Source organism: Mobula hypostoma, chromosome 9 (genome assembly GCF_963921235.1).
Source record: "Mobula hypostoma chromosome 9, sMobHyp1.1, whole genome shotgun sequence".
Classification (NCBI taxonomy): domain Eukaryota; kingdom Metazoa; phylum Chordata; class Chondrichthyes; order Myliobatiformes; family Myliobatidae; genus Mobula; species Mobula hypostoma.
The window spans coordinates 59433809-59458774 of NC_086105.1; the positions used below are offsets into that span (position 1 = coordinate 59433809).

The window sequence follows — 24966 nt, forward strand, 5'->3', positions numbered from 1 at the left end:
TCACTGTGGCATATTATATAGATGAGCAGTATTGGCAAGGAAACTGCTAGACAGAATACCAAAAATATCCTGCTTTTCTTTGAATGAAGTACTGGAACTTTTATTAACTTCCTAGATACAGCTTTGGTTTAATATCTCCTTTGATTCACGACACATTGGATAATGGACCACCTCCTCAGTATTGCACTGGAGTGCCAGCTAGGACTTATGGGTTCTCTATTTAAACCCAGTTAGAAAGTACTAAGTGTAAGATAAAAAGAATTCAGCTTACTTTGGAGGTTCCAGATCAAACAAGATGAAGAGAAGTAAACAGAAGTTTGAGCAGAACATAAAAATTATATGGACCTCTCAGACTTGTGCACTCACCTCCAGTTCATTTTCAAGCTTAAGAACTTTTGCTTTCAGCTGACTTTCTGCGGGAAAAGAAATAAACCAAATATACAGTAAGTACAACATATAAAACATTATGATCTGTATATTTGGTACCAACCAAATTGCCAAACAACTACTGACCTGTTTTAGCTTGCTCTTCTCCAGCCTTTTCAACTTCCTCTAGAGCCAACTCAATCTCTTGAGCTTTCATCTATCCATATATTTTAAGAGACAAACATGTTAATTTTGAAAGAAAAATAGCACAAACTTTAAAAACATGCATGCAATCACAGTGCATGCCTCAAGCCTCTCTGCTTAAATCATCCTTCACATGAAGAAACTGGAATAAGTTTCCATGGGTATCTGAATTAATCAATAATTTTGAAAGAATTTAATCGAATTTCAAAGTAACATAAATTTATTATTGAAGTACATATATGTCACCATATACAAACCTGAGATTAGTTTTCTTGTGGGCATACTCAATCCAATAACCATAATAGGAATCAATGAAAGACTGCACCAACAGGGAAGGCAACAAGTGTGCAAGAGGCACAAACTGTGCAAACACAAAAGAAAAAAAAAATATCGAGAACATGAGATGAAGAATCCTTGAAAATGAGTCTACATGTTGTGTGAACAGTACAGAGATGGGGCAAGTGAAGTTCAGTGAAGTTTTCACTTCTGATTCAGGATCCTGATGGTTGAGGGGTAATAACTATTCCTGAACCTGGTAGTGTGAGTCCTGAGGCTCCTGTACCTGACTGCAGGTGCGAGAAGAGAACATGTCTTGGGTGGCGAGGGTTCCTGATGATGGATGCTGCTTTTCTATAACAATGCACTGTGTAGATGTGCTGAATGGTGGGGAGGGCTTTACCTATGATGAACTGGGCCATATCCACTAAACCAGATTTCTAATCTCCCTCCTATATGCTGAATCATCCTGTTCACAAAATAAATTAAACTGTGCAACAGAACTTGCGTGCCACAATATCCAAACTTATTCTCAATTCCTCTTGCCAAAACAATGCTATTCTAATGCCCAAGGCCATTAATTTTATTAACTTATTACCCAGCTATAAAAGATTGAAACAGACTCCTTGTAATAGAATTAATATCCATGTAGTTAATTACTTATCCATTTAAGTAAATGTTCCACATGCTTTATGGCTTATTAATAACAAAACATGGATATGCTTCCATCACTACTTTTGTTAATAATCATTAACCCTGTGCATAACTCAGGAACCTAGCCCACACACACATACCTTCATCAGGGACTGAGTGATGCAGAAAAGTTGAATCAGCTTCTCAGGCTCTTCTGCTGTCAATTCATTTCCTTCAACCTATGAAGAGAAATTCCGTTATTGCTTAAAATTATCAAATGGGGAGAAAAAAAAGGTCAACACTGAAGCTCAATGGAAGTGAAAAGGAATACCTTAGATATAGTGTCTAACAGTTTATCTGCTAGTTTCTCTCGGCTTGGCAAAGAATCCGGATCAACTTTCATTAACTTCTCCCAATCCAGAATAGGAGCCATGTTGGTGGAGAGCTGGTGGGAAAAAAAAACAAGAATGTCAATGGATCAAACCACTCTGAAAACCAAGACTTCCTCCTGGTGCTCCAATTTTCCCCACACTACAAAGAAGTACGGGTTATTACGCATTACTAAGTTGTGGGCGTGCTGCGTCAGTACCAGAAGTATGGTGAAATTTGTGGACTACCCCAGTATAACCCCGGACTGAGTTGGTCATTGAAGCACAGGATGCATTTCACTGTTTGTTTTGCACTACAATCTTTTCATCGTTCTGCTGTTTTGCTCTTATTGCGGTATTTATTATTACCACGGTCACTGTTCTCTCTGAGCTTCATGCGAGCAAGGAATTTCATTGCACCCTGGTGTATGTGACGATAAAATAATATGATTGTAAATCTGAATCAAAAACATTTCTTTCCTCTGGTCATCGGATGAACTTCTGATGTACATAGACAATGGGGTAATGACTATATAGTTCTTTGTCTGTATTGGGGCACCCTATAACACCTCTTTGGGACAGCACGGTAGTGTGGTGGTTAGCACAACACTTTATAGTACAGGTAACCAGATTCAATTCATGCCCGCTGCCTGTAAGGAGTTTGTACGTTCTCTACGTTACCACATGTCTGTTGGGAGGCGTGGCTTGAAGGGCAGGAAGGACCTATTCTGACTTTATCTCAATAAAATAAAAAAAATCATCTAAGTGAAATTTGCAGTCCTTTCCAATAATTACATTTACCAATTACAAACATTTGCTTCTAGTTGCAAGTATCACTACTAGGCTCAATTGTTAACAGTTTTAATAAATTATCAACTTATTTGACATCTGATTTCATTCCATCCCAAATTTTTCTTTCGAAGGAAGTAGAGTTCGAACAATTTGAGAAAAGATATGCGGAATGCACTGAGAATGCAGTTGAGATGCACTTCTCATGAGATGAATGGTTCAGGAAAGCATTTCTTTCTCATGTTGACTAATTGATGGAGATTGATTTCATTATATTACTATTGGGAAGGACTGCAAACTAGATGAGCCTGTTTTATTTCTTTCCAAACATCCCAGGAGATCCTGGGTTTAAATATCCGCCTTTTTGCTAGCATCGCAAATTTGTAGTCAGGACCAAATCAATAGTTTGCCATCCATTCCCTCATTATGTATGGCCACAAAGCACAGGAATTAATCATCAACAGCTGGTACCATAAATTAAATTTAAGCATAATCTTGTATTAATCTCCATCAGAAGCAGCTCATCAGAGCTGACAGATAGTTCATGGTCCATTCCTTTGATTGGCGAGCATAACCATTAGAGATTTTCATGAGATTTAGGACATGATGGCTTTGGAAAGGGTGCAGATGAGGTTCATCAGGATGTTGCCTGTATGGAACATTCCAGTTATTAGGACAGGATAGGCTGAACAACAGGAATTCTGCAGATGCTGGAAATTCAAGCAACACACATCAAAGTTGCTGGTGAACGCAGCAGGCCAGGCAGCATCTATAGGAAGAGGCGCAGTCGACGTTTCAGGCCGAGACCCTTCGTCAGGATAGGCTGAGTTTGTTTTCTTTGGAGAGGAAACAGCATTGATTGTGGCTTTTATATCTTCCTTTTCAACTCCATTCTCCTGCCTTCTCCCCAGAACCTTTGACACCCTTACCAATCGACCTCTGCTTTAAATATATCCAACGACTTGGCCTGCAAAGCCATCTGTGACAATGAACTCCACAGATTCACCACATACTTGCTAAAAAAAAAAACCCTCCTCATCTTTGTACTAGACAGGATTGGATTGACCATGGACAATCTACACCTCAGTCCAGGAACAACATGCTGGCTGATCGGTACCCAGAACCAAACAACTCTCAAGTGGCTCCTTGTCTGCAACAATCACGATGCATATATTGATCCATATTTCCCATGTAAATGATACCATAACAACATACATGTGGTATCCATTGATTGCCTGTAGATTTTTTTCCTGCAAATACTTCACCACACTAAAATTTAGACTATCTCCTCTTCATAGATTTGCTCTGCTTTAAAAAGTACCAATGAGCTTTTGGAATAATGTCCATTTTCTCACCACTGGCAAACAGACTGATATATATTGATCACCAGCTATTAGCAATGAATCTTTCTAGAAAGAGGTTTGTTTACTTAAAGGAGAAAATTAGATCTGCATAATTATCTCTAGGAAGGTTAGATTTTATTGTTTATTAAACTTGGAGTTACTTTAAGATGGACCAGAGAACATAAAACAGTATAGAACAGAACTGGCCCTTCAACCCATAGTGCTCTGCTGACTTGTATTAACCAACTCCATAATCAATCCAACTCCCCTCTCTTTCATCACCCATAACCCTATATTTTTCTTACATCCATGTGCCTATTGTGACGAGAATACACATAGATAAGATGTTAGCTGTCCTGTGTGATCAGCAGTTGGTCTGCCACCTGTCTTCAAGAGAGAGATAAGGAACACAATGAAACAGCATCTGGAGATGTGTAATGAAGGGACGGGAGAGAGAGAGCTGTCTGGAGCGGCTCCCCCTTTGAACCCTGAACTGTTTGAAGTGATGGACAGGTGATACCCCAGCAGGGGGATAAAAAGGGACAGGTTCACTAAGGCAGGACACACGACACCCGAGGTAACGAGACCCTGGAAGCGGTGCACCTCTCACGAGTCGGTGGGAAGTACCGGACAACGCACAGGGTAGAAAGGCACGATCAGCGGGAACCCGGTGTGTGTCCGCCCTTGCTTGGGTGCCGGGTTCACTGCCGAGGATCGACCGCATCTGGAGGAGGGGTCACAGTCGGTGACCTCAGGTGACATCACCAAGGACCTGCCCAAAAGCTGTTTGTGAGCAATTATCGCCGGTCTGTGAGTGGAAGTCGTTTCTGAATGATCAGTCGTTCCCGTTCTCTCTCTCTCCCCCCCCACGTTGTCCATCGCCATGGCAACGATTACTGCGAACTGAACTAAATTGGACTGAACTTTTGTGTCACTTTGAAATTTGGTCATTTACCCCTAGACAACGATAGAGCTTGATTGATGCTGTTATCTTAATTCTGTGCACGTGTGTTTATCATTGCTGAACTGTTGCATTTATTATCCTTCCGATTACTGTGTTGCTTGTTTCTTTAATAAAACTTTCTTAGTTCTAGTAATCCAGACTCCAACTGAGTGATCCATTTCTGCTGGTTTGGCAACCCAGCTACGGGGTACGTAACACTATCTAATAGTCTCGTAAATGTTCCTAATGCATCTACCTCAACCATCACCCCTGGCAGTGCATTCCAGGCACTTACCACTGTGTGCATATAAAAAAAAACTACCTCTGATATCTCCCCTGAAAAGGATATCCTCTGGTATCAGTAATTTCTCCCATGGGAAAAGGTGCTATATTTCCACACTATCTATGCCTTTTTTCAGTTTATTCATGTCTAGCAAGTCACCTTTCACCCTTCTGTGCTCCAAAGAGAAAATCCTTAGCTCAATCAACCAATTCTCAGAAGACACGCACTCTAATCCAGGCAGCACCCTGGTAAATCTCCTCTACATCCTCTCTAAAACGTACACATTCTTCTTACAATGAGATGACCGGAACTGAACACAATACTCCAGGTCTGGTCTTACCAGCTGTTTATAAATATGCACTACTACCTTGCAGCTCTTGAACTCAGTACCCCAACTAACCAAGGCCAACACACCATACACTTTCTTAACAACCCTATCAACTTGAGCAGCAACTTTAAGGGATCTATGGATTTGGACCCTAATCTCTGTTCCTCCACACTGGTGAAAATGGATGAGATAAGTATCAAATTAAAATTCCCAGAAAAATGAGGAATTTGATTGAACAAAACACTCGATTGCGGTATCCGTAAGAGAAGTCCACCTGTCCCACGTAATTTCAATATTTTATCTTCAGTGCAGAGGTTTGTGATGGACCCCATCAATAGCAAATAAAACTGCAGGGACATATTGCCTGCATCAAATCTAATCTCCCAACAAACTATTAAGAAAATCAGAATAGGAAGAAAATCTGCAGTGAGATCTGCATATTATAATAGATAAGACTGATGCTGAAGGCAGATAAAGCTTAGATGATTAGCATTGAAATTTGCCTCTGCATATTCTTGCAGTTTGTCTTCCCCGTTTTCTCTGCAGCTGCTACACTTTATTCTGCATTCAGTTATTGTCTTACCTTGTACTACCTCAATGCAGTGTAATCAACTGATTTGTATCAGCAGTATGCAAGACAAGCTTTTTCACTGTATCTTGATACACGTCATAATAATCAATTCAATTAGCTAAAAATTGATTCACCCAGAAATACTTGCTACATACACAAAATTAACTGCCCATATTTATAACATATGGTATATCTTATTGTCACAAATGTGACAAACATTATATTTACTGTTGGAAATTTGTGCTATATCATAGCAGGATCATGGAATCACACAATCATCGGAGCATGAGTGGCAGGTATTTGAACCATCACCCATACCAGCTCCCCAAGCAGGAAAGCAATAAATACTGCCTCCATTTTCATCCAGCATGGATAGGATGCGCTCAGTGGTTTCCATCTGTGCTGCAAGTTTCTATGATTAATTCAATGCTCTCACAACTTGAAAATCTGAATTCAAAACAGAAAATATTATGTACACTCATTAGGTCAGGCAGCATCTAGGTATAAAAACACAGGTCACAGACCCTTCATCAGAACAGATATTCTCAGATTTTTTTTCCAGAGTAAGGGAAAGGCAAAGGCAGAGCACAATTCCCATGGCCCAATGATCTTTATCCAAACATTCATCAGGATTTTACTTTCTTGACTACCAACAAAATTCCTATCAGCCCTTAGTTTTTATTTCAAGATTTACATTTTCTAACATGACTTCATATTTTTCTAACCTTACCAAATATTGAAAAGCCTAGATAGAGGGGAAGTGCAGAGGTCATTTTCAGTAGTGGAAGAGTTTAGGATCAGAGGGCAAAGCCTCAGAATAAAAGGACACCCCTTTACAGAAGAGATGGGGAGGAATTTCTTTAGCCAGGGGCTGGTGAATTTGTGGAATTCATTGCCATAGGTGGCTGTAGAGGTCAAGTCATTGAGTTTATTTAAAGCAGAGGTTGATAGGTATGTAAATAGTAAGGGTGTCAAAGGTAATGGGGAGTAGGCACAAGAATGTGGTTGAGACAGAAAATATAGTGGATTCCAGTTAATTGGGACACATCAGGACACATCATTTTCACCCAATTAAGCAGCTGCTCCAATTAGCCGAAGTTTCATAGAAATAGTTAAAAAGGTATAAAAAAGACAAATTAGTTTAACTGAGTAACTAATTATGTATTTAAATGAAATATAAAACAAATTAGAATACTACCAATAGTACTACAGTACTATAAAACTGTGTATTAGTTTCGAATAGTTATCGATGGGGCAATTCATCGGGTGTATGTGCTGTGTATGGGGTGTCCAGGGAGGGGTAGCACCTCTGGTAAAGGGGCTGTTTGGTCCATTCTGGGGCAGCCCACTCACCTTTGGTCCCTACTCAGCTCTTAGCTGTGTCTCCAAGTAACTGTTTGTATGCAATAGCAGCCATACCCTAGGATAACCATTTCGACAGACAGGCTAAACTCAGTGAAATAGGGACGTCCCTGTCCTAGTATGTGAAGTCATCTCCGGTGGACTGAGCAGATAAGATCAAAAGTGAGATCCAATGGCCAAGAAGGCAGTTCTTCGCTGCTTCGTGGAGAGTGAGACAGATAAGACATGATAACACATGATAAGACACAGAAGAACCACTGCAACCAAGCTTGTGACAACAACTTGTACCACTGGACCCAGATTTCCAAGGTTGAGAGAATGGAACTGTCCCAGTGCAATGGTTTTTCCACTTTAAAAACGCTCCTACACAGGTTTCACTATCATTGACAGACATCCAACACACTACTGTGTTCTTTTGATTGAGTTAGTACAGACACATAATGCAAATAATGGACTGCCTTCATACAATTCTTTCAGTGGTTGCATCCTCCAAATCTTCACTTTCATTGTAACATTCAAGATGACTGTTGATACCTTCACATTCTCCATACCTCCTAACTTTTTAAAGTAATAGTTTTGTTTTTACTCCTGGCCATTTCTGGCATCTCCAAGCCTGAATCCTTGAAACTGCAGTAAGCAAAACTTGTCTAAATTGTCTTCCTGCTCATTTCTCACCAACTCTCAGTACAAAAATCACTGCTTTTTGAACACAAACACACACAACTAACACCACTTAAAAACTCTAAGCACAGTGTGGTGTCCAACAGCCACACAAATGCACTTGACTGATACCAGTTAGAAACTGTTTGGCATCAGTCTTCTGACCCAATTAAGCCACGTAGGGTTCCAAATAAACAAAGGGAATCCTGGCTATTTTCTTGACTAGTTTTTGTCCTTTAATAGTTGACCCAAATAAGCAGCTGCCTCGATTAACCAATGGACTAAGTAGCTGGAATCCACAGTAAATCAATCATGATTGAATGGTGGAGCAGACCCAAATGGCCTAACTCTGATCTGATCTTCACTTGTGTCTCTTATGTACACAGCAATCCCATAATATCAAAAGTGAGTACACTGTATATTTGATAACTACACCTCCAAATCATAGCCGAAAGGAAATACATTGGTTATCAGCAAACAGTATTAAAACACAATGTTACACACTTACCTAAATCATGCAGGTAATTAACAGACATTTCCAAACAGCCATTTGCCGACATCACTGCAATCCAGTGGGTAAAAGCCATTTACTAACATAAGACCTGTGCAATGTTTCCTTTAAGGTGTGTGCGCACACACACACACATCTTTTGCTACTAGTGCACAAAGGAATTTAAACTACGCACAAAAGGCTGTCACCCTTTACAACTTTGGTATGTTAAGTATATTTCATGATCATACACAATCACATTTCCTTTTCCGGTTTCTGATGCGGACTGTAACATGGACTATAACACCAGAACTCCAAAGAAACTTAGAAGCAACAGAAATGTGGTTTCTTAGAAGAATGCTGAAAATATCATATACAGATAGGGTAACTAATGAGACATACTCCAACGTGCCCATACAAAAAGATCTTTAATAAGAACATTAAATGAGAGGAAACTTAAATTCCTGGGCCATGTCATCAGAAAGCGAGAAATAGAATGCCTTACATTATAAGGCCGTATGCCTGGGAAACGCAGCAGAGGAAGTCAAAGAAGAAAATATATGGACACTGTGAAAGAACTAACAGATCTAAGTGTGCGAGATATCATTGATGCTGCGAGGGATCGTTCGATGTGGACAGCCAGGATCACCCAAGCGTGTAACGTGCAAGGCACATGAAGAAGATGCGGACTGTGTTGACAACGTGGAGTTTGCGATTATTTGTTTGCACATTGTGGAACTGGCTTATTTATACTTTCTTATTGAAGAAATTATTGATTATGTCAAATTCTAAAGAAGCAAAGGGTGTGATGCACAAAAGAACTACTAGTTCATTTAAAGCAGAATGGCTTAATGAAACAGTAGAAACTGCTACACTGAAAGCTCATGAGGTCAAGAACATGCAGTTCTGAGAAATATTTATGTACAATACAGCAACTGGTGTTACCTGTGTGTATTGTCACGATGCAAAAGTTGCTGGAGAATTTGCAAGTGGGAAGAAGTGGAGTGATATTTGGAAACTTGACTTTTAAAGCATCATTTAGTAAGCAGATCACATATGGACGGTGTCCAAAAGCTCTAGTGGGAAAATCCTTCATTACCTGCTGCAGATCTGCTACGCATGTTTTGTGAGAGTGCAGATGGATGAGAGCAAAAGCAATCAAACCCAAAGGAGATCAAATTTCTTATTGACAGTGTTTTGCTAGCTGTTAAAATGGTTACCTCTATATATAAAATTCGGTGCGCATATGTTGCCACCGAGCAAAAAATTGCACAGCACAAGATTTTTGCGCATACTGGTCATTACAAATTAGAGGGAACACTGGACCAGTATACCACAGACACTTGTCTGCAATCCTCCAAGTTAACTGGAAGGATAAAGATCCAATGTCAAGTACCCTCTCCCAGCCCAGGCTCCCTGTATTGAGACCATTGGCTCAGTTATTGCTATTGAACTGAATACATTATTCTGATTACATCGCTGATCCCTGACACTTTATTCCAAGCACTGCCACAGGATTAGATAACCAGATGTATAAAACAGAAAATTCACAGAGGTGCTCAGATCTTCCCTCAAGAAATGCAACATTCTGACTAAATCCGAGGACTCTTTGCCCCAAGTCTGCTCAAAGTGGAAAAGCAGCATTCAGGATGGTACAGGTTTTGTAACCCTTAACCAAAATTTCAAAATCCAAAAGCCTCTGAAATTCCCAAAAAATTTTTAGTGCTGACATGACGTCACAAATGGAAAATTCCACAAAGTGCTGGGAAGGTTCCCAGGTGATGTGCAGGTCTCTCGGCACCACAGACAGTTCTGAGATGTGACCTCACAAATGCAATGAACATTTGGCTCCTAACTCTCCACATCGAACAATCCCTCCAAGCGTCAATGATATCTCGCACACTTAGATCTGTCAGTCCTTTCACAGCGTTAATGCGAAATTTAAGAAAAGCACATACAGTAAGATCTCAATGTGTACTGAAAGAGTGGATTCATCAGCGGAATGAACATTTGCCACTTAACTGTATGCTGGTCATGAAACAAGCAAAAATCTACACAAAGAACTGAAAAATTGAAGGTTATTGTGAATATTCAGCAGGCTGGCTGCAGAAATTTAAGAAAAGGCATGGCATTTTTTTTAACGTTTGTGTTGATAAAGCATCACGAACCAGCAGAGAAATTCATCGATGAGTTTGCCAAGATCGGTGCTGATGAAAATCCAGCACGCTGAACGGCTACACCAGTAGTGATGAACAAGACTGCTTACCGGTAGCGCGTAAACTCAGAGTTGTAAATCTTGGCAATCTCGAACTATCTCATCGTATATTCTGAAGTCCAAAATACTCCCAGCCCCAAGCATTTCAGATAAGGGGAACTTAACCTGTACTGAGAATTGCAAGTCCAAGCAAAAGGATGTAGAACCCTTTCATTTGATAGAACGAATACCTGTACCTACTTCACAAACCACCCACCCTACCTGCTACCCGCCCCCCCATCTTCTTGTAGAAGAGTCTGTGGTCCCCATTTTCCTGTAGAAGAGTCTGTGGTCCCCACAAATAAAAAAAACTAGAATGGGAGCAAGTCACCCTCGATCACAAGGAACCGCCGGAGTAGACATTTCCAAAAAATCTTTGACGGATCCTCGACCTGCCATACCCCACCAGGGCATTATAGGATACCACCCGCTCCGCCTTCCCCCTCTCGCTACGGCCTTACGGGTCACCTTACATCCCCTCCCCGCTACCTTCTGCTCCCAGCCCGGGACCGTACGAACCGCCAACACACCACTCCCCGCTTCCTAGCCTCCATCCCGGGGCCTTACGGGTCACCCTACATCCCCTCCCCGCTACCTTCTGCTCCCAGCCCGGGACCGTACGAACCACCAACACACCACTCCCCGCTTCCCAGCCTCCATCCCGGGGCCTTACGGGTCACCCAAGCCCCCACCCGGGGCCGTACAGGACGCCCCGAGCCTGCGATTAGCAGGACCCCGCCCAGAGATGCTCTCACCTCCCTCGGGCCGGAGTCTAGATCAGCGCGGGGAAGAAAGTGGGCCCGGTACCGGCTGCTAGGCGACCACTCAAGCTCTTCACGGCAGCTGGCAACCCGCTTTACGGCAAAACGAGCATGCTCGCGAGACTCGGCGCCAAAAGAGGGCGGGGCCTGGGAGGGGAGGGATGCGGAGGCATCGGTGATGAGGGTAGTGATGGGGCAATGGAGCATCTGTGACCATCCATCTCATGCAGAACCCTCATGACTTTATAAACTTCAGTAGGTCATTCCTCATTCTTCACCATCCAGGCCACTTGCACAATGGTTTCTACCCCCTTCCTCTCCAGTCCTGATGAAGAGTCTCAACCCAAAAGAACAACTCTATTCCTTTCCACGGTTTTGGCCTGACCTGCTCAGTTCCTCCAGCATTTCTTTTGGTTTACTCCAGATTTTCAGCATCTGCAGAATCTCTTGTGTTTTTAATGGGGTTTGGGGTATGCACATGGAGTTATACCTCACTGACATAAGCCCTTAAGATGCCATGTCCAATCTGACCTTTTTAATCTGTCTACAGTCTTTCCATTTGTCTGCTCGCTGGCACAACGACTCCTGGATCAGGCACAGGAAACAACAAAGAAGAAAGATTAAATAGGCCGGGGCCCTTTCAGATAGATGAGGTGTGATCTTATCAAAGCATACAGTTCTTAAGGAGATGGACAGGATAGCAGACCGGGCTACACCTGCCCATTCACCTCCTATCTTCATTCCAGGTGAGGCAAACTTCACCTGCGAATCTGTTGGGGTTGTCTATTATATCCAATGCTCCAAATACAACCTTCTCATTGGTGAGTCCCAGTGTAAATTCGGGGCCACTTTGTCGCGCACCTCCACTCCATCTGCCAAAAGCTGAATTTCCTGATGGAGAACCCTTTCAAATCCACTTTCAGGATGGAGGAGCAACAGCTTATATTCTGTCGAGGAAGCCTCCAACCTGATGTCAGAAGCATCAATCTTTCCCTTCAGTAAATATTTTCCTCCCCCCTTCCCTCTTCTATTCCCCACTCTTACCTCTTCTCCTCACCTGTCTATCACCTGTCCCTGGTGCCCCTCCTTTTCTGCCATAGTCCACTCTCCTCTCCTATTAGATTCCTTTTTCTCCTGTCCTTTACCATTCCCACCCACCAGGCTTCACCTTCTAGCTATTCCTCTTCCCCTCCCCTCACCTTTTATTCCAACATCTTCTCTCTTCCTTTCCTGTCCTGAAAAAGGGTCTCGGCCCGAAACATCGACTGTTTATTCATTTCTATAGATGCTGCTTGACTTGCTAATTTCCTCTGGCACTTTGTGTGCGTCGCTCCGGATTTCCAGCGTCTGCAGAATTTCTTGTGATTTCAGTTGGTTCTGATGAACAGGTTGAGCCAATAAAAAGTCAGTCACTAGATCCTTGAATGTTCCTGGAGTCTGTTCCAGGCTCTTCTGTGGTACGATTCGGTGGGCAATATAGTGGTTAGCTTAATGCTCCACAGCACCAGCTGTAAGGTCAGGGTTCAATTCTGGCCATTCTCTGTAAGGAGTTTGTACGTTCTCTATGTGACCACTTGTGTTGCCTTTGGGTGATCCGATTTCCTCTCACATTCCAAAGATTTATGAGTGGGATTAGTGAATTGTGGGGTGCTATGTTGGCACTCCAAGTGTGGCGATACTTGCAGCCTGACCCTAGCACATCTTGGACTGTGTTGGTTGATGATGCAAACAACAAATTTCACTCTTTCGATTCACATGCGACAAGTAAAGCAAACCTTTAACCCTTAAACACCACGCGCCTGAATGCTAGATATTCTGTTGCAAGTTTTATCGTGGTAAGTCATGAACTCCACACCACTGGGGAGCTGATTAGGGTTTCTGTCCAAAATCGTGGTAAGGAAGACTGAGAAAAAATGCTGGCTGATGATGCAGCCTTCCTTGACACCAGAATGCAAAGCGACTGGGTCTGCTGCATTGAGATCACATCCTGGGTATCATCATGACGCAGATGTAAAATGGAGACGGATTTCTTCAGGCAGCCAAATTTAACAAGGATGCTCCCTCATGGGTGGTAGAATTAAATTTACTGTCAGAAAGGGTCACTTGTTGTGTTAATGTTGATCCTTGCATTTCTTGTAAAATGCTTCTCTTGAAGAGTACCTGAATCATCTATATATATTAGGCTTCCATGATTCCTTAAGGTTGTTATAGCTGGGGTGGTAATGGGGGTGAGTTCCCACTACCTATTAAATACTCCCAATGGTGTGTATCTCAAATAGCCTCTGACAACCATGTCCATCTCGTGGCCTTTACGTAGGCTTAGCTACTAAGCCTGGCGAAACCGTTTCTGCTGACAGGAGAAAGGGCAAAGGCGGGTTACTGGCGCCTTAAAATCAGTCATTTTGGGAATTTGGGGTTCGTCAGCTGTGGTTGGTGGCTCATCTAGGAGAAGGAAAACTCCGATCTCAAACCTCCACTGCCTTGCAGCTATACCCACTCATGGGGAGGGCTTTGGGAGTAAGCCAGAGCTGGAATCCCTAAGGCAGTCCTACATTGAGTTCAATGTTGACTGGCAACTCCTGTGACGCTTCTGGTACCAAACTGTGACAATGTTTTCCGTCCCTTTGGATTCATCAGCCGTGTGGAGAGGGGGATCCTGCTACATGGGCAACAGCTTGCTCACCATGTCATACTGCCTGGCTTGCACATCACATAAGCAGCTGAGACACAATGTCCATTGTCAATCCCAAACAGTGGAGGGCCTCAGTTGGCTTCCACCAAATAATGGTAAATGGGATTATTCTTGATAGGCGCCTGATGGTGGGATGAAGGGATTACTTCTATGTACTCTATGATTCTGAGTTACTGTATAACGAAGATCACATCTGGCTGGCATGCTTACAGAAGAACAGAACCCACACTGTGAACTCCTCATCACTTAGAGATACAGCCCAGTAACTGACCTTTCTGACCCCAGAAGCCCTCGCCGCCAAAGTACACCCATCTGACAAATTAACCTAATAACGTACATCTTTGGAATGAGGAAGGAAACTTGAGCACCCAGAGTAAACCACAGAGTTACTGGGAGAATGTACAAACCCCTTACAGAAAGCGGCAGGAATTGAACCCCAAACTTGCAGCTGTCTACAGTGAAGCCTCATGCTAACCACCACACTCCCATGCTGGCTAATTTGGAGAGCAACTCTGACTGTTAGGAGAGATGATTCAAGGGGAGCCTAGTGATAGCCTTGTATGACAATTCTCAGTACAAGTGGACCTGTTTGCTCTCTTGAGAATGGTCATGCCTCTGAGGTTGCTGGTTTGTCCTCCTCTCCCCACACGTGGGTAACAAGGCAGTTCTGATGGCTGTGCGTCTTACAAGTTGTTACACTTCATAAAAAGTGTGATGTGCTTCCAAAGGATTACTGAATAAATTGAATCTATTTTTTAATCTCAATATATAGCAACCCCCTACAGATTTTAATTATTATTTATTTCACCCTAGTAAGATTTAGCTGTTTTTCTAAAATTTATAAACGATATTTTTCTTGATTTTCTGTGTATTATTGATTTCCAGTCGTCACGTTTGAACATTGGAGTAGTTTTTGGTGAGAGGGAGCGCAGTTGGGCAGCAGACGATTCGTGGTCCGGACGTCATACTCGCAGCTGTTGCTGCAGCCCGGTCCGCGTGGGCGGACGGGATCGGCACGGACCGGAAGTGAGGTGCGGGGCTCGGGTCGGTGATGCCGCTGGAAAAGGCCGAGGGAGAAGTTGGAAGCGGCGTCTAGTCGATCAGGTAGAGGGAGAGGAGGATGGGGAAGCGTGTTGTGGATTAAGTATGGGTTAGGGGGAGGGAGTGGTGGATGGTGAGGATGGGAAGATGTATTGTGGATCAGGTTGTGGATACGGGAGGAAGGAGTGAGAGGATAGGGAGATGTGTGATTGATAAGGTAGGGAAGAAGGGAGACTGAGGAGGGGGTGGTGAGAGTGGGGAAGGAGCGTCTAGTGAAGGGGGACAGTGAGAGGGCCAGGTAGGGGTAGAGAAAGGAGCGGTGGTGGAGGTGGGGTAAGGATGGGGAAGCAGCTTCTAGTGGATCACGTAGGGGAGAGGAGGGACTGAGGGTGGTGAGGTATGGGAGCAAGTGGTGGGGTGGGAAGGTATGTTGTGGATCAGGGAGGAGGAGGGAGAGGGAAGGATGAGTCTGGAGGTGATGACGTGTGCTGTGGATCGGGTAGAGGAGAAAGGGGAGAAGAAGGAAAGGTGAGAGTTGGGAGGTGTGTGGTAGATTAAGTAGAAGAGAGGAAGTGGGTATTGGCGTTAGTTTATTATTGTCACATGTTCTGAGATATGGTGAAAAGTTTTTCTTGCACACTGTTCACACAGATTAGATCCTTACACAGTATATTGAGCTTGAACACGGTAAAACAATAACGATACAGAATAAAGTGTAAAATCTGCAGTGCAGGTAAACAATAAAGTGTGGGGTCATAGCAAGGTTGGATGTGAGGCCAAAAGTCCATTTTATCCGACTGAGTAGGGTTGGGAGGTGTATGGTTGATCAGATAGGGGAGAGGAGGGACCAGGGCTGATGGTGCGGAAGAGAAGGCAAGTTTCAATTTGATAGGGGAGAGGTTGGTGTGGGTGGGAAAGTGAGGTTGAGTATGTGAGGAGGGATGAGTGTGTGTTGGATGGTTCAGGAGGGAGATGGTTAGAGCCATGTGTAGGTGGGTGCTTAATATATTGGGGTGTGGAGAGTAGTGTGGGAGATAGTTGGGGCAGGTATAGTATTGGAGGGAGGTGGAGTTTGGTTAACAATGCCTTGGTACAGGTGGGCAATTTGGGACAGGAGTGGGGAAGAGTGAAAAGCTTAGTAAGAGGACACCTGATAGGAGTTCAGGTTTGGCTGGGGATGGACAAATAAAGCTCATCTTATCTTTAAATCTTTGGTCTGAAGAGTCTGGCCTAGATGGAGACTAATGGAAAATTGGTGGGCCTGAAAAGGTGGGGAAGAGATGTATGAGACGGATCAAGAGGGTGTGAGGTGGGTTGCAGAGGGTGTTTGGTAATTGGAGCTTAATATGTCAAGGAGATTATTTACGAGCATCTCGTGGCAAGTGTGGCGCAATCTTACTAGTTTTTACTTTCTAAAGTGGCTAATTTGCCAAGGTGAGGAGGGAAGAGGGCAGATGGATCCTTGTACCAATTTAATGTTTAACGAGTATGATTGAAATGTCCAAAAAGAAAGTTAAAATATGCAAAATGGACTTAAATGGCTGACATATGTATGTGGTATTATGAGAGAGAGTTGCATTTCTCTAGCGCTGTATGCAGTTTGGAGATATCCCAAAGCCTTAATTCTGAGTTGTAATCTTTGCAGCAATGCTGCAGACTATAGGTGGTTAGTGTTTATTTGTGTGAAATGTGATGTAGATTATGAGGTCAATGTTTTTTTTCTAATTAACAACGGCTGATGAGTTGCTCTTGTTCAAAGTAAATTTACTGGCCAAGTACACATATGTCACCCTGTACAATCCTGAGATTCATTGTCTTGCAGACATACTCACTAAATCCGTAGAATAATGAGCACATTGAGTGGATCCTGTTGTAAGTGGAATGAGAATTCAGTGGGTGTAATGTGCATCGACAAGTGAAACCGATGTGGCTGCACATCTGGAACTGAGCTTATTACTGCATCTGTCTTGCTGAGGCCAGTGATGGTTCAAAATCAGGTTTATTGTCACTGTCATAAAATTTGTTTTTGTGCCAGCAGTTACAGTGCACACATAAAATACGGTGGATTCTGGTTAATTGGGATGGCAGTTAATGGGGACAGCCATTTGTTTGGGACAACTCTTAAAGAACAAAAACAAATGGAGAAAATAGCCAGGATTCCTTCATTTATTTGGGACACTATGTCACTTAATTGGGGCAGGAGGCTGTTGCAGAACAGTTCCTTAACTACTGTCAGTCATGTGCAAGTTGTGTGGCAGTTACTTTAATACTTTATACTTTATTGTCGCCAAACAATTGATACTAGAACGTGTAATCATCACAGCGATATTTGATTCTGTGCTTCCCACGCCCTGGATTACAAATATTAAATATTAAAAATAGTAAAAATTAGTATATTAAAAAAATTTAATTATAAATCATAAATAGAAAATAGAAAAATGGAAAGTAAAGTAGTGCAAAAAAACCGAGAGGCAGGTTCGGATATTTGGAGGGTACGGCCCAGATCCGGGTTAGGATCCGTTCAGCAGTCTTATCACAGTTGGAAAGAAGCTGTTCCCAAATCTGGCCTTACGAGTCTTCAAGCTCCTGAGCCTTCTCCCGGAGGGAAAAGGGACGAAAAGTGTGTTGGCTGGGTGGGTCATGTCCTTGATTATCCTGGCAGCACTGCTCTGACAGCGTGCGGTGTAAAGTGAGTCCAATGACGGAAGATTAGACCTTACACTGTGTTTGGAGCAAACCGTTTTTAATTAGCATCATTTGTGCGGTTGTGTTCAAAAACCAGGCTGATAATTGGTGAGTAATAAACAGTAAGACAATTCAGAACTGTTCGCTGTGGTCTCAAGCATTCAGGTTTGGGGCCACAAATGGCTGGGAGTGAAAATGAAATGATTTCACTATTTCAACAAGTTAGGAACTACGAAAAATTTGAAGGTACTGGCAATCATCTTGAATGTTACAATGAAAATGTAGATTTGGAAGACAAGAAAATCTGCAGATGCTGGAAATCCAAGCAACACAGACAAAATGCTCGAGGAACTCAGCAGGCCAGGCAGCATCTATGGAAGAGAGTAAGCAGCCAATATTTTGGGCTGAGACCATTCTTCAGGACTGGAAAAACAGATGAGAAGTTAGAGCAAGGAGGTGGGAGGAGGGGAGGAAGAAGTACAAGGTCGTAGGTGATAGGTGAAACTGGGGGAGGGGGAGCGGTGACATAAAGGGCTGGGAAGCTGATAGGTGAAAGAGATAAAGGGCTGGAGAAGGGAATCTGATAGGAGCGGGTAAAAGACCATGGAAGAAAGAAAGGGAAGGGGGAAGAGCACCGGGGGAAGGTGAGGGGTAGGTAAGAAGATGAGATGAGAAAAGGAAAAGGGAATGGGAATAGTGAAAGGGGAGGCAATCACTGGAAGTTTGAGAAACCGATGTTCGTGCCATCAGGTTGGTGGCTACCCAGACAGAATGTAAGGTGTTGCTGATACTCCTGAGTGAGGCCTCATCGCAGCAGTAGAGGAGGCCGTGGACTGACGTGTTGGAATGGGAATAGGAAGTAGAATGAAAGATTTGGAAGATGCAATCATTTTGAAGGCAGTCCATTATCAGGTGTCAGTGCTGATTTTGTTCATTTACGGTCAAAAGAATGTGACGTGGATGAATTGCTCCATTGACAAAGTATTAGGAACCAGTACACAATTTTATAGTACTATAGTAGTTTTGGTAGTGTACTAATTTCTTCTGTATTTCATTTAAATACATCATTTGTTACTCAGTTAAATGGTAGTTTTTCTTTCTTATACCTTTTTAACTATTAATGTGAAACCTCAGCTATTTAGTGCAGTTGCTTAATCGGGCCAAAATGTACTGGTCCTGATGTGTCCCAATTAACTGGAATCCACTGTATACTGTAAATTGCAGTAAGAAATGTATATAATTTTTAAAAAGTAGTGCCGAATGAGAGCAGAATTAGTGAAGTAGTGTTCATGAGATCATTATCTGTTTAGAAATCTGATGGTAGAGGGGAAGAAACTGTTCCTAAAACATTGTGTGTGTGTCTTCAGGCTCCTGTATCTCCTCCCTGATGGTAGTAGGCCTGCTCTGGGTGGTGGGGTCCACTATTCTGGTACACAGAATAGTGACAGCTTTGATTAAGTTTTCTAATTCCAGGAAGGATAGGTTTTTGATGCTCATAGTGTAGCAAATGAAATTAACTCTCCAGAAAGAAAAGGATAATTTCATCATATAGTTTTGAGAATAGAGTTGTGGTTCATTTTATAATGCTATTGTCTCCTCTTCTATCGATTGACTGGGAACAGCGGTTATAAATTACAGTTGTTCGGCTTTGATTAACAGTTCTGTGCCGCCTTTGAGAGCTACATTGTCTCTGTAATGGCACTGTCAAATTTGTCCAGATGGTTGACTTTCATATGCTCTATGATTTAATTATCGTCTCTGAGAGGGCCGAGGATTCAAAGCCACCTAAGAAATCTGCTCATATTTTGGCTTTATAGTGCTGAGGGAAATGTAGACTTGACAGAGATACTTTTATGAGACATGAGGGTCAAGAATCAACCTTGTTCACCATTTATGTTTACATGTATTAGGAATTTGCTGTGGTTTGTTGGTGAGGCACACAACAAAAACAACATTCAACATTGATGGAGAAGAAGAAAGGAATACACTTGGGGAAGGTGTAGCACCTGCTTAGCATCACGTGAAACCGTGGGAGCAGCTGGTGCATATCACAGTGCTGCTTATGTGACCACTGATACCAGGCAAGACCATCTCTGAAGAATATTGATGACGACTGGGGTCACTCGTCTTGTAAAGACACTGCCCAGAAGAAGGCAATGGGAAACTACTTCTGTTGAAAAATTTGCCAAGAACTATCATGGTCATGGAAAGTCCTTGATCACCCACGTCATATGACAGGCACATAATGAACGAAAATATATAATTTTCATAGATTTTAAGGTTAAATTATGGACGTGGAATAAAAAGTGTCTAAGTACATAAATGCCAGCAATGTAAGTAGCATTATAAAAAGTGTTTACAGTGCAGTGACTGAGGTAATTGATGAGGGGTGAGGAGCTAACTAAAATGGTTGATCATATTAACTGCCTGGAAGAAGAAACTGATGGTGTGAAGTTTTTGTTTTAAGTAGCTTTATAGTGCTTTCCAGTGGGAGCTTTTGGAAAAGGCAGTTTGCTGGGTGGGCAACCAATGACCAAACAGGTCACTGTAGTTCAGAGGTTCAATTAATATCAGAGAAATCTATACAATATACATCCTGATATGCTTTTTCTTTGTAACCATCCACAAAAACAGAGGAGTGCGCCAAAGAATGAATGACAGTTGAATGTTAGAACCCCAAAGTCCCCCACCAGCTCCCCAACGAGTGAGCGGCAGCAAGCAACAATCCCCCCTCCCCCCACCGGCAAAAAAAAACATTGGCACCCGCCACCGAGCACTCAAGTGTGAGCAAAGCAATAGCAAAGACACAGACTTGCAGTTACCCCCAACACTTCACGTTTCACCCGGTATACGACATACCACAGGCACTCTCTGTCCCTAATAAGGGAGAAGGAAGTGTCTCTTTTCCCAGCGAGCCTTGATTGTCTATTTTTTGTACATTGTGAGAGGATGCTGCATCAAACCAGACAGTAATGGTAAATCAAAGGTTCATCTTCTATCTCGAGTGAATGTGAAGATGATGAGTGGTGTTCTCTTGGTTTTACGGCGGTAATTTACCCTTTATTATAAAATTACTACTTTAGTTTTAAAGTGGTTGAGGCATCCTGAGATAATGGAAGATGTTATATAAGCATCATTGTTAAATGTGCCTTTGGATGCTAAATTAGAGACTGAAATGCTGTTGCTAATCCTGATGTTTCGGGCAGGCAGAATGTCAAGACCATGTTCGTCCATTTAGTATCCTTTGGCATTATGAAGGACACTTCAATAGTTTGATATGTATTGTGTCTTGTGTTCTATGCAATGGGATGCCTAGGCATCTCTTATTATTCAAACTTTTGAATTATTTCTAATTGCAACAGCCTTTTCAAGGCTTGTTCATATTGATTTTTGGCCTTTTGCATTTATCAGAATCAGGTTTATCATCACTAACAGGTAATGAAATTTTCTTTGCGGTAGCAGTACAATCCAATGCTTAAACATGACTATAAATAAGTGGTGTAAAAAGAGAGCAGAATAGCGAATTAGTGTTCATGGCATCATGCACCATTCAGAAATGTGACGACAGGGAAAGAAGCTGTTCCTGAAACGTTGGGTGTGGTCTTCAGGCTCCTGCCACCTCACTGAGAGCGGCAAAGAGAAGAGGCCGTGCCCTCGATGGTGAGGAGTCTAGTGCCCATGATGGAACTGGCTTGAGCTTTGAACCTCCTGCAGTATTTTCTGTGCATTGGAGCCTTCCTACCAGTCAGAATGCTGTCTGCAGTACATCTATAGAAATTTCCTAAAGACTTAGGTGATGCATGTACCAAATTATTTTGTTAGAGGCTGATTTAACATTTTGTAGACTTGTTTTTCCACTGAGTTAATGTATGAACCCCCAAGGGATCCATACTTAATCCTTTTAAAATTTCTTCTTAACACCTCTAACAGATTCACTTTCTGCTCCTTGAGTGTCTAGATGCTGCGGTTCATCATTCCAAATTAGCAAGTTACTGTACGCGTGTTAAAGCTGGATTAATTGTTCTAATCACATGGATATCATTTAAAAATGAAAGGCCACTCAAACTAGATTGTGAAATGATCTCAGATGTTACTTGTATTTATCTCCCTCATTCTGGCTTCTGTTACAGAAAAAGCTGGAAATACTCAGCAACAAGAAGAGTTTATGTTCCAAGTCAAAGACCCTTCATCAGAGCTGTGAGAGAGAAAGCTGCAAACCTTTGAGTGTTTCCAGCATTTTCTGTTTTAATTCAGACTTTGCAGTTTTTAAATTATTATTTTCCAATTTCCTTGTGTTGCCCTTGAGTAGGGAGAAAGGTTTTGGATTGGACTCCCCTTTCCCGGTGAGACCATATAAAATGAATTGCTTTTTGGTTTAATATTAAAAGCAGAGGTGTATGTAATTAATGTTCAAGGAAACCTTCAAACGTTTTCTCACTCGACCATTTCTTCTCGGAAGCTGGGAATTAGTTCTCTCAGAATCAGGTTTATTGTCACTGACATGGCAGAGATGATTCTGAACTTGTGCCTTTCTGTAGTTTTTCTTTCTCCTGCCAGATTTCTGCAGGCTCATCTTGTCCATGAGATCAATGGTCTGCTTCCTTGTCATGATCCCATCCAACTTCTACCCACACAGCTTCATGTACTGGTGCTGATTTTAACTGATATTTCTCTTCCCCGCTCCTTCAAATTTTGTAATTCCTGCCTGCCCCAGGCAATTTTTGCTTGTTGTTAAAGCAAAGTGCTTTGTGGAAACAGACTGTATCTTATCAGACATTTTATGTCTCTTGTAATAAAAACCATCGATGCTTTACATAGCTGTGCAAGTCAGTCCTAATGAGTTGAAGCTAGAATGTGAAAGTAATATCGAAGTCCAAAGCTTGTCAAGTCCGGAGGTAGAAGGTCGAAGATTGAATTTGACGAGTCCAGAGGTAGAAGGTCGAAGACCGAAGTCGACGTGTCCACATATCAGAATCCCGATGTCTGAGAGGCTGGGCCAATGACTGGAGCCCTGGAGCTGGCCTGTCCTGGGGCTGAAGGCCTGTTTATGTGGATGGGAAAGAGGCTTGTTTTGCTACTGGTGTTCTGTTCTTATTGCTTGTGGTGTTCTGCTGAACACTGAGCAAGTTACGTTAGCGCCGGAATGTGTGGTTACACTTGCAGACTGCCTCCGGCACATCCTTGGGTGTGTTGCTTGTTAATGCAAGCGATGCATGTCACTGTATGTTTTGATGTACATGTGATAAATCTGAATCTATTTTCGGTACCAGTGTCCAATGGGTAATGAGCACAGAGTCAAATTTTATGTGATGATTCTAAATGGCAGCTGGAGGAATACTGTAGAGCTCAACCATGGGTCCCTAAAATAACAAACTTGCTTACAATATGTTGAAAAAATGAGCACACTGTTTGTTAATTACAAACATTAAACGTCAGACAGATATGTGATTTTTGAATACGCTGGAGGTACCAAGTATGATGCTCGTCTTCTGTCACATCACAGATGTTAATGTTTCAAACTCAGTATTATGTCTGACTGTTTTTACAAACTTCTATCTACTTATCAGCATATGTCCCAAGGGCTGGAAGGTCCTTTCCAGAACCATTCTCGCTGATGACTTGCATTGTGCGGTATAATGGCATTCTACATCTCTCCCAGAATTCCCCACCCGACCTTCTACAAGGATATGGGCACCATATTCAAATAGTTCAACCAACATAGCGCTACATTCCCAAACAATGTTCAAAGTAAATTTATTATCAAAGTATATATGTTACCATATCAAAGTTGCTGGTGAACGCAGCAGGCCAGGCAGCATGTCTAGGAAGAGGTACAGTCGATGTTTCAGGCTGAGACCCTTCATCAGGACTACCTGAAGGAAGAGTTAGTAAGAGATTTGAAAGTGGGAGGGGGAGGGGGAGATTCAAAATGATAGGAGAAGACCGGAGGGGGAGGGATGGAGTCAAGAGCTGGACAGGTGATTGGCAAAGGGGATATGAGAGGATCATGGGACAGGAGGCTCATGGAGAAAGACAAGGCGGGGGAAACCCAGAGGATGGGCAAGGGGTATAGTCAGAGGGACAGAGGGAGAAAAAGGAGAGTGAGAGAAAGAATGTGTGTATAAAAATAAATAACGGTGGGGTACGAGGGGGAGGTGGGGCATTAGCAGAAGTTAGCGAAGTCAATGTTCATGCCATCAGGTTGGAGGCTATCCAGACGGAATACAAGGTGTTCCTCCAACCTGAGTGTGGCTTCATCTTTACAGTAGAGGAGGCTGTGCATAGACATGTCAGAATGGGAATGGGATGTGGAATTAAAATGTGTGGCCACTGGGAGATCACTGTTCAGCAAAGCGGTCTCCCAGTCTGCGTCGGGTCTCGCCAATATATAGAAGGCCACATCGGGAGCACCGGACGCAGTATATCACCCCAGCCGACTCACAGGTGAAGTGTCGCCTCACCTGGAAGGACTGTCTGGGGCCCTGAATGGTGGTAAAGGAGGAAGTGTAAGGGCATGTGTAGCACTTGTTCCACTTACAAGGATATTTGCCAGGAGGGAGATCAGTGGGGAGGGATGGGGGGGACGAATGGTCAAGGGAGTCGCGTAGGGAGCGATCCCTGCGGAAAGCAGAGGTGGGGGGGAGGGAAAGATGTGCTTAGTGGTGGGATCCCGTTGGAGGTGGCGGAAGTTACGGAGAATAATATGTTGGACCCGGAGGCTGGTGGGGTGGTAGGTGAGGACCAGAGGAACCCTATTCCTAGTGGGATGCCGGGAGGATGGAGTGAGAGCGGATGTGCGTGAAATGGGGGAGATGCGTTTGAGAGCAGAGTTGATGGTGGAGGAAGGGAAGCCCCTTTCTTTAAAAAAAGGAGGACATCTCCCTCATCCTGGAATGAAAAGCCTCATCCTGAGAGCA

The 24966-nt window shown here is 42.8% G+C and overlaps 2 protein-coding genes across 7 annotated transcripts in view; one reads left to right on the plus strand and one right to left on the minus strand.

Moving 5' to 3' along the window:
* cep290 (centrosomal protein 290) overlaps positions 1 to 11707 on the minus strand; it is a 164900-nt gene extending 153193 nt beyond the window's left edge. For 2 of the 5 annotated variants that reach the window (XM_063058359.1, XM_063058357.1), the window contains exons 1-5: positions 11626 to 11707; positions 1811 to 1924; positions 1641 to 1718; positions 514 to 583; positions 367 to 413 (exon numbers count right to left, since the gene is read on the minus strand). In XM_063058359.1, coding sequence (XP_062914429.1) covers positions 367 to 413; positions 514 to 583; positions 1641 to 1718; positions 1811 to 1912 — 297 coding nt within the window. In that variant the 5' untranslated portion in view covers positions 1913 to 1924; positions 11626 to 11707. Of the gene's footprint in view, positions 1 to 366; positions 414 to 513; positions 584 to 827; positions 932 to 1640; positions 1719 to 1810; positions 1925 to 10882; positions 10950 to 11625 lie in introns of those variants that run through there. The other 3 variants (XM_063058358.1, XM_063058360.1, XM_063058361.1) reach the window with 3 other exon arrangements.
* Positions 11708 to 15310: 3603 nt separating this feature from the next.
* tmtc3 (transmembrane O-mannosyltransferase targeting cadherins 3) overlaps positions 15311 to 24966 on the plus strand; it is a 130385-nt gene continuing 120729 nt past the window's right edge. The window contains exon 1 of one of the 2 annotated variants that reach the window (XM_063058372.1): positions 15311 to 15427. The gene's annotated coding sequence lies outside the window, so the exon portion shown is untranslated. The remainder of the gene's footprint in view (positions 15428 to 24966) is intronic. The other variant, XM_063058373.1, reaches the window with a different exon arrangement.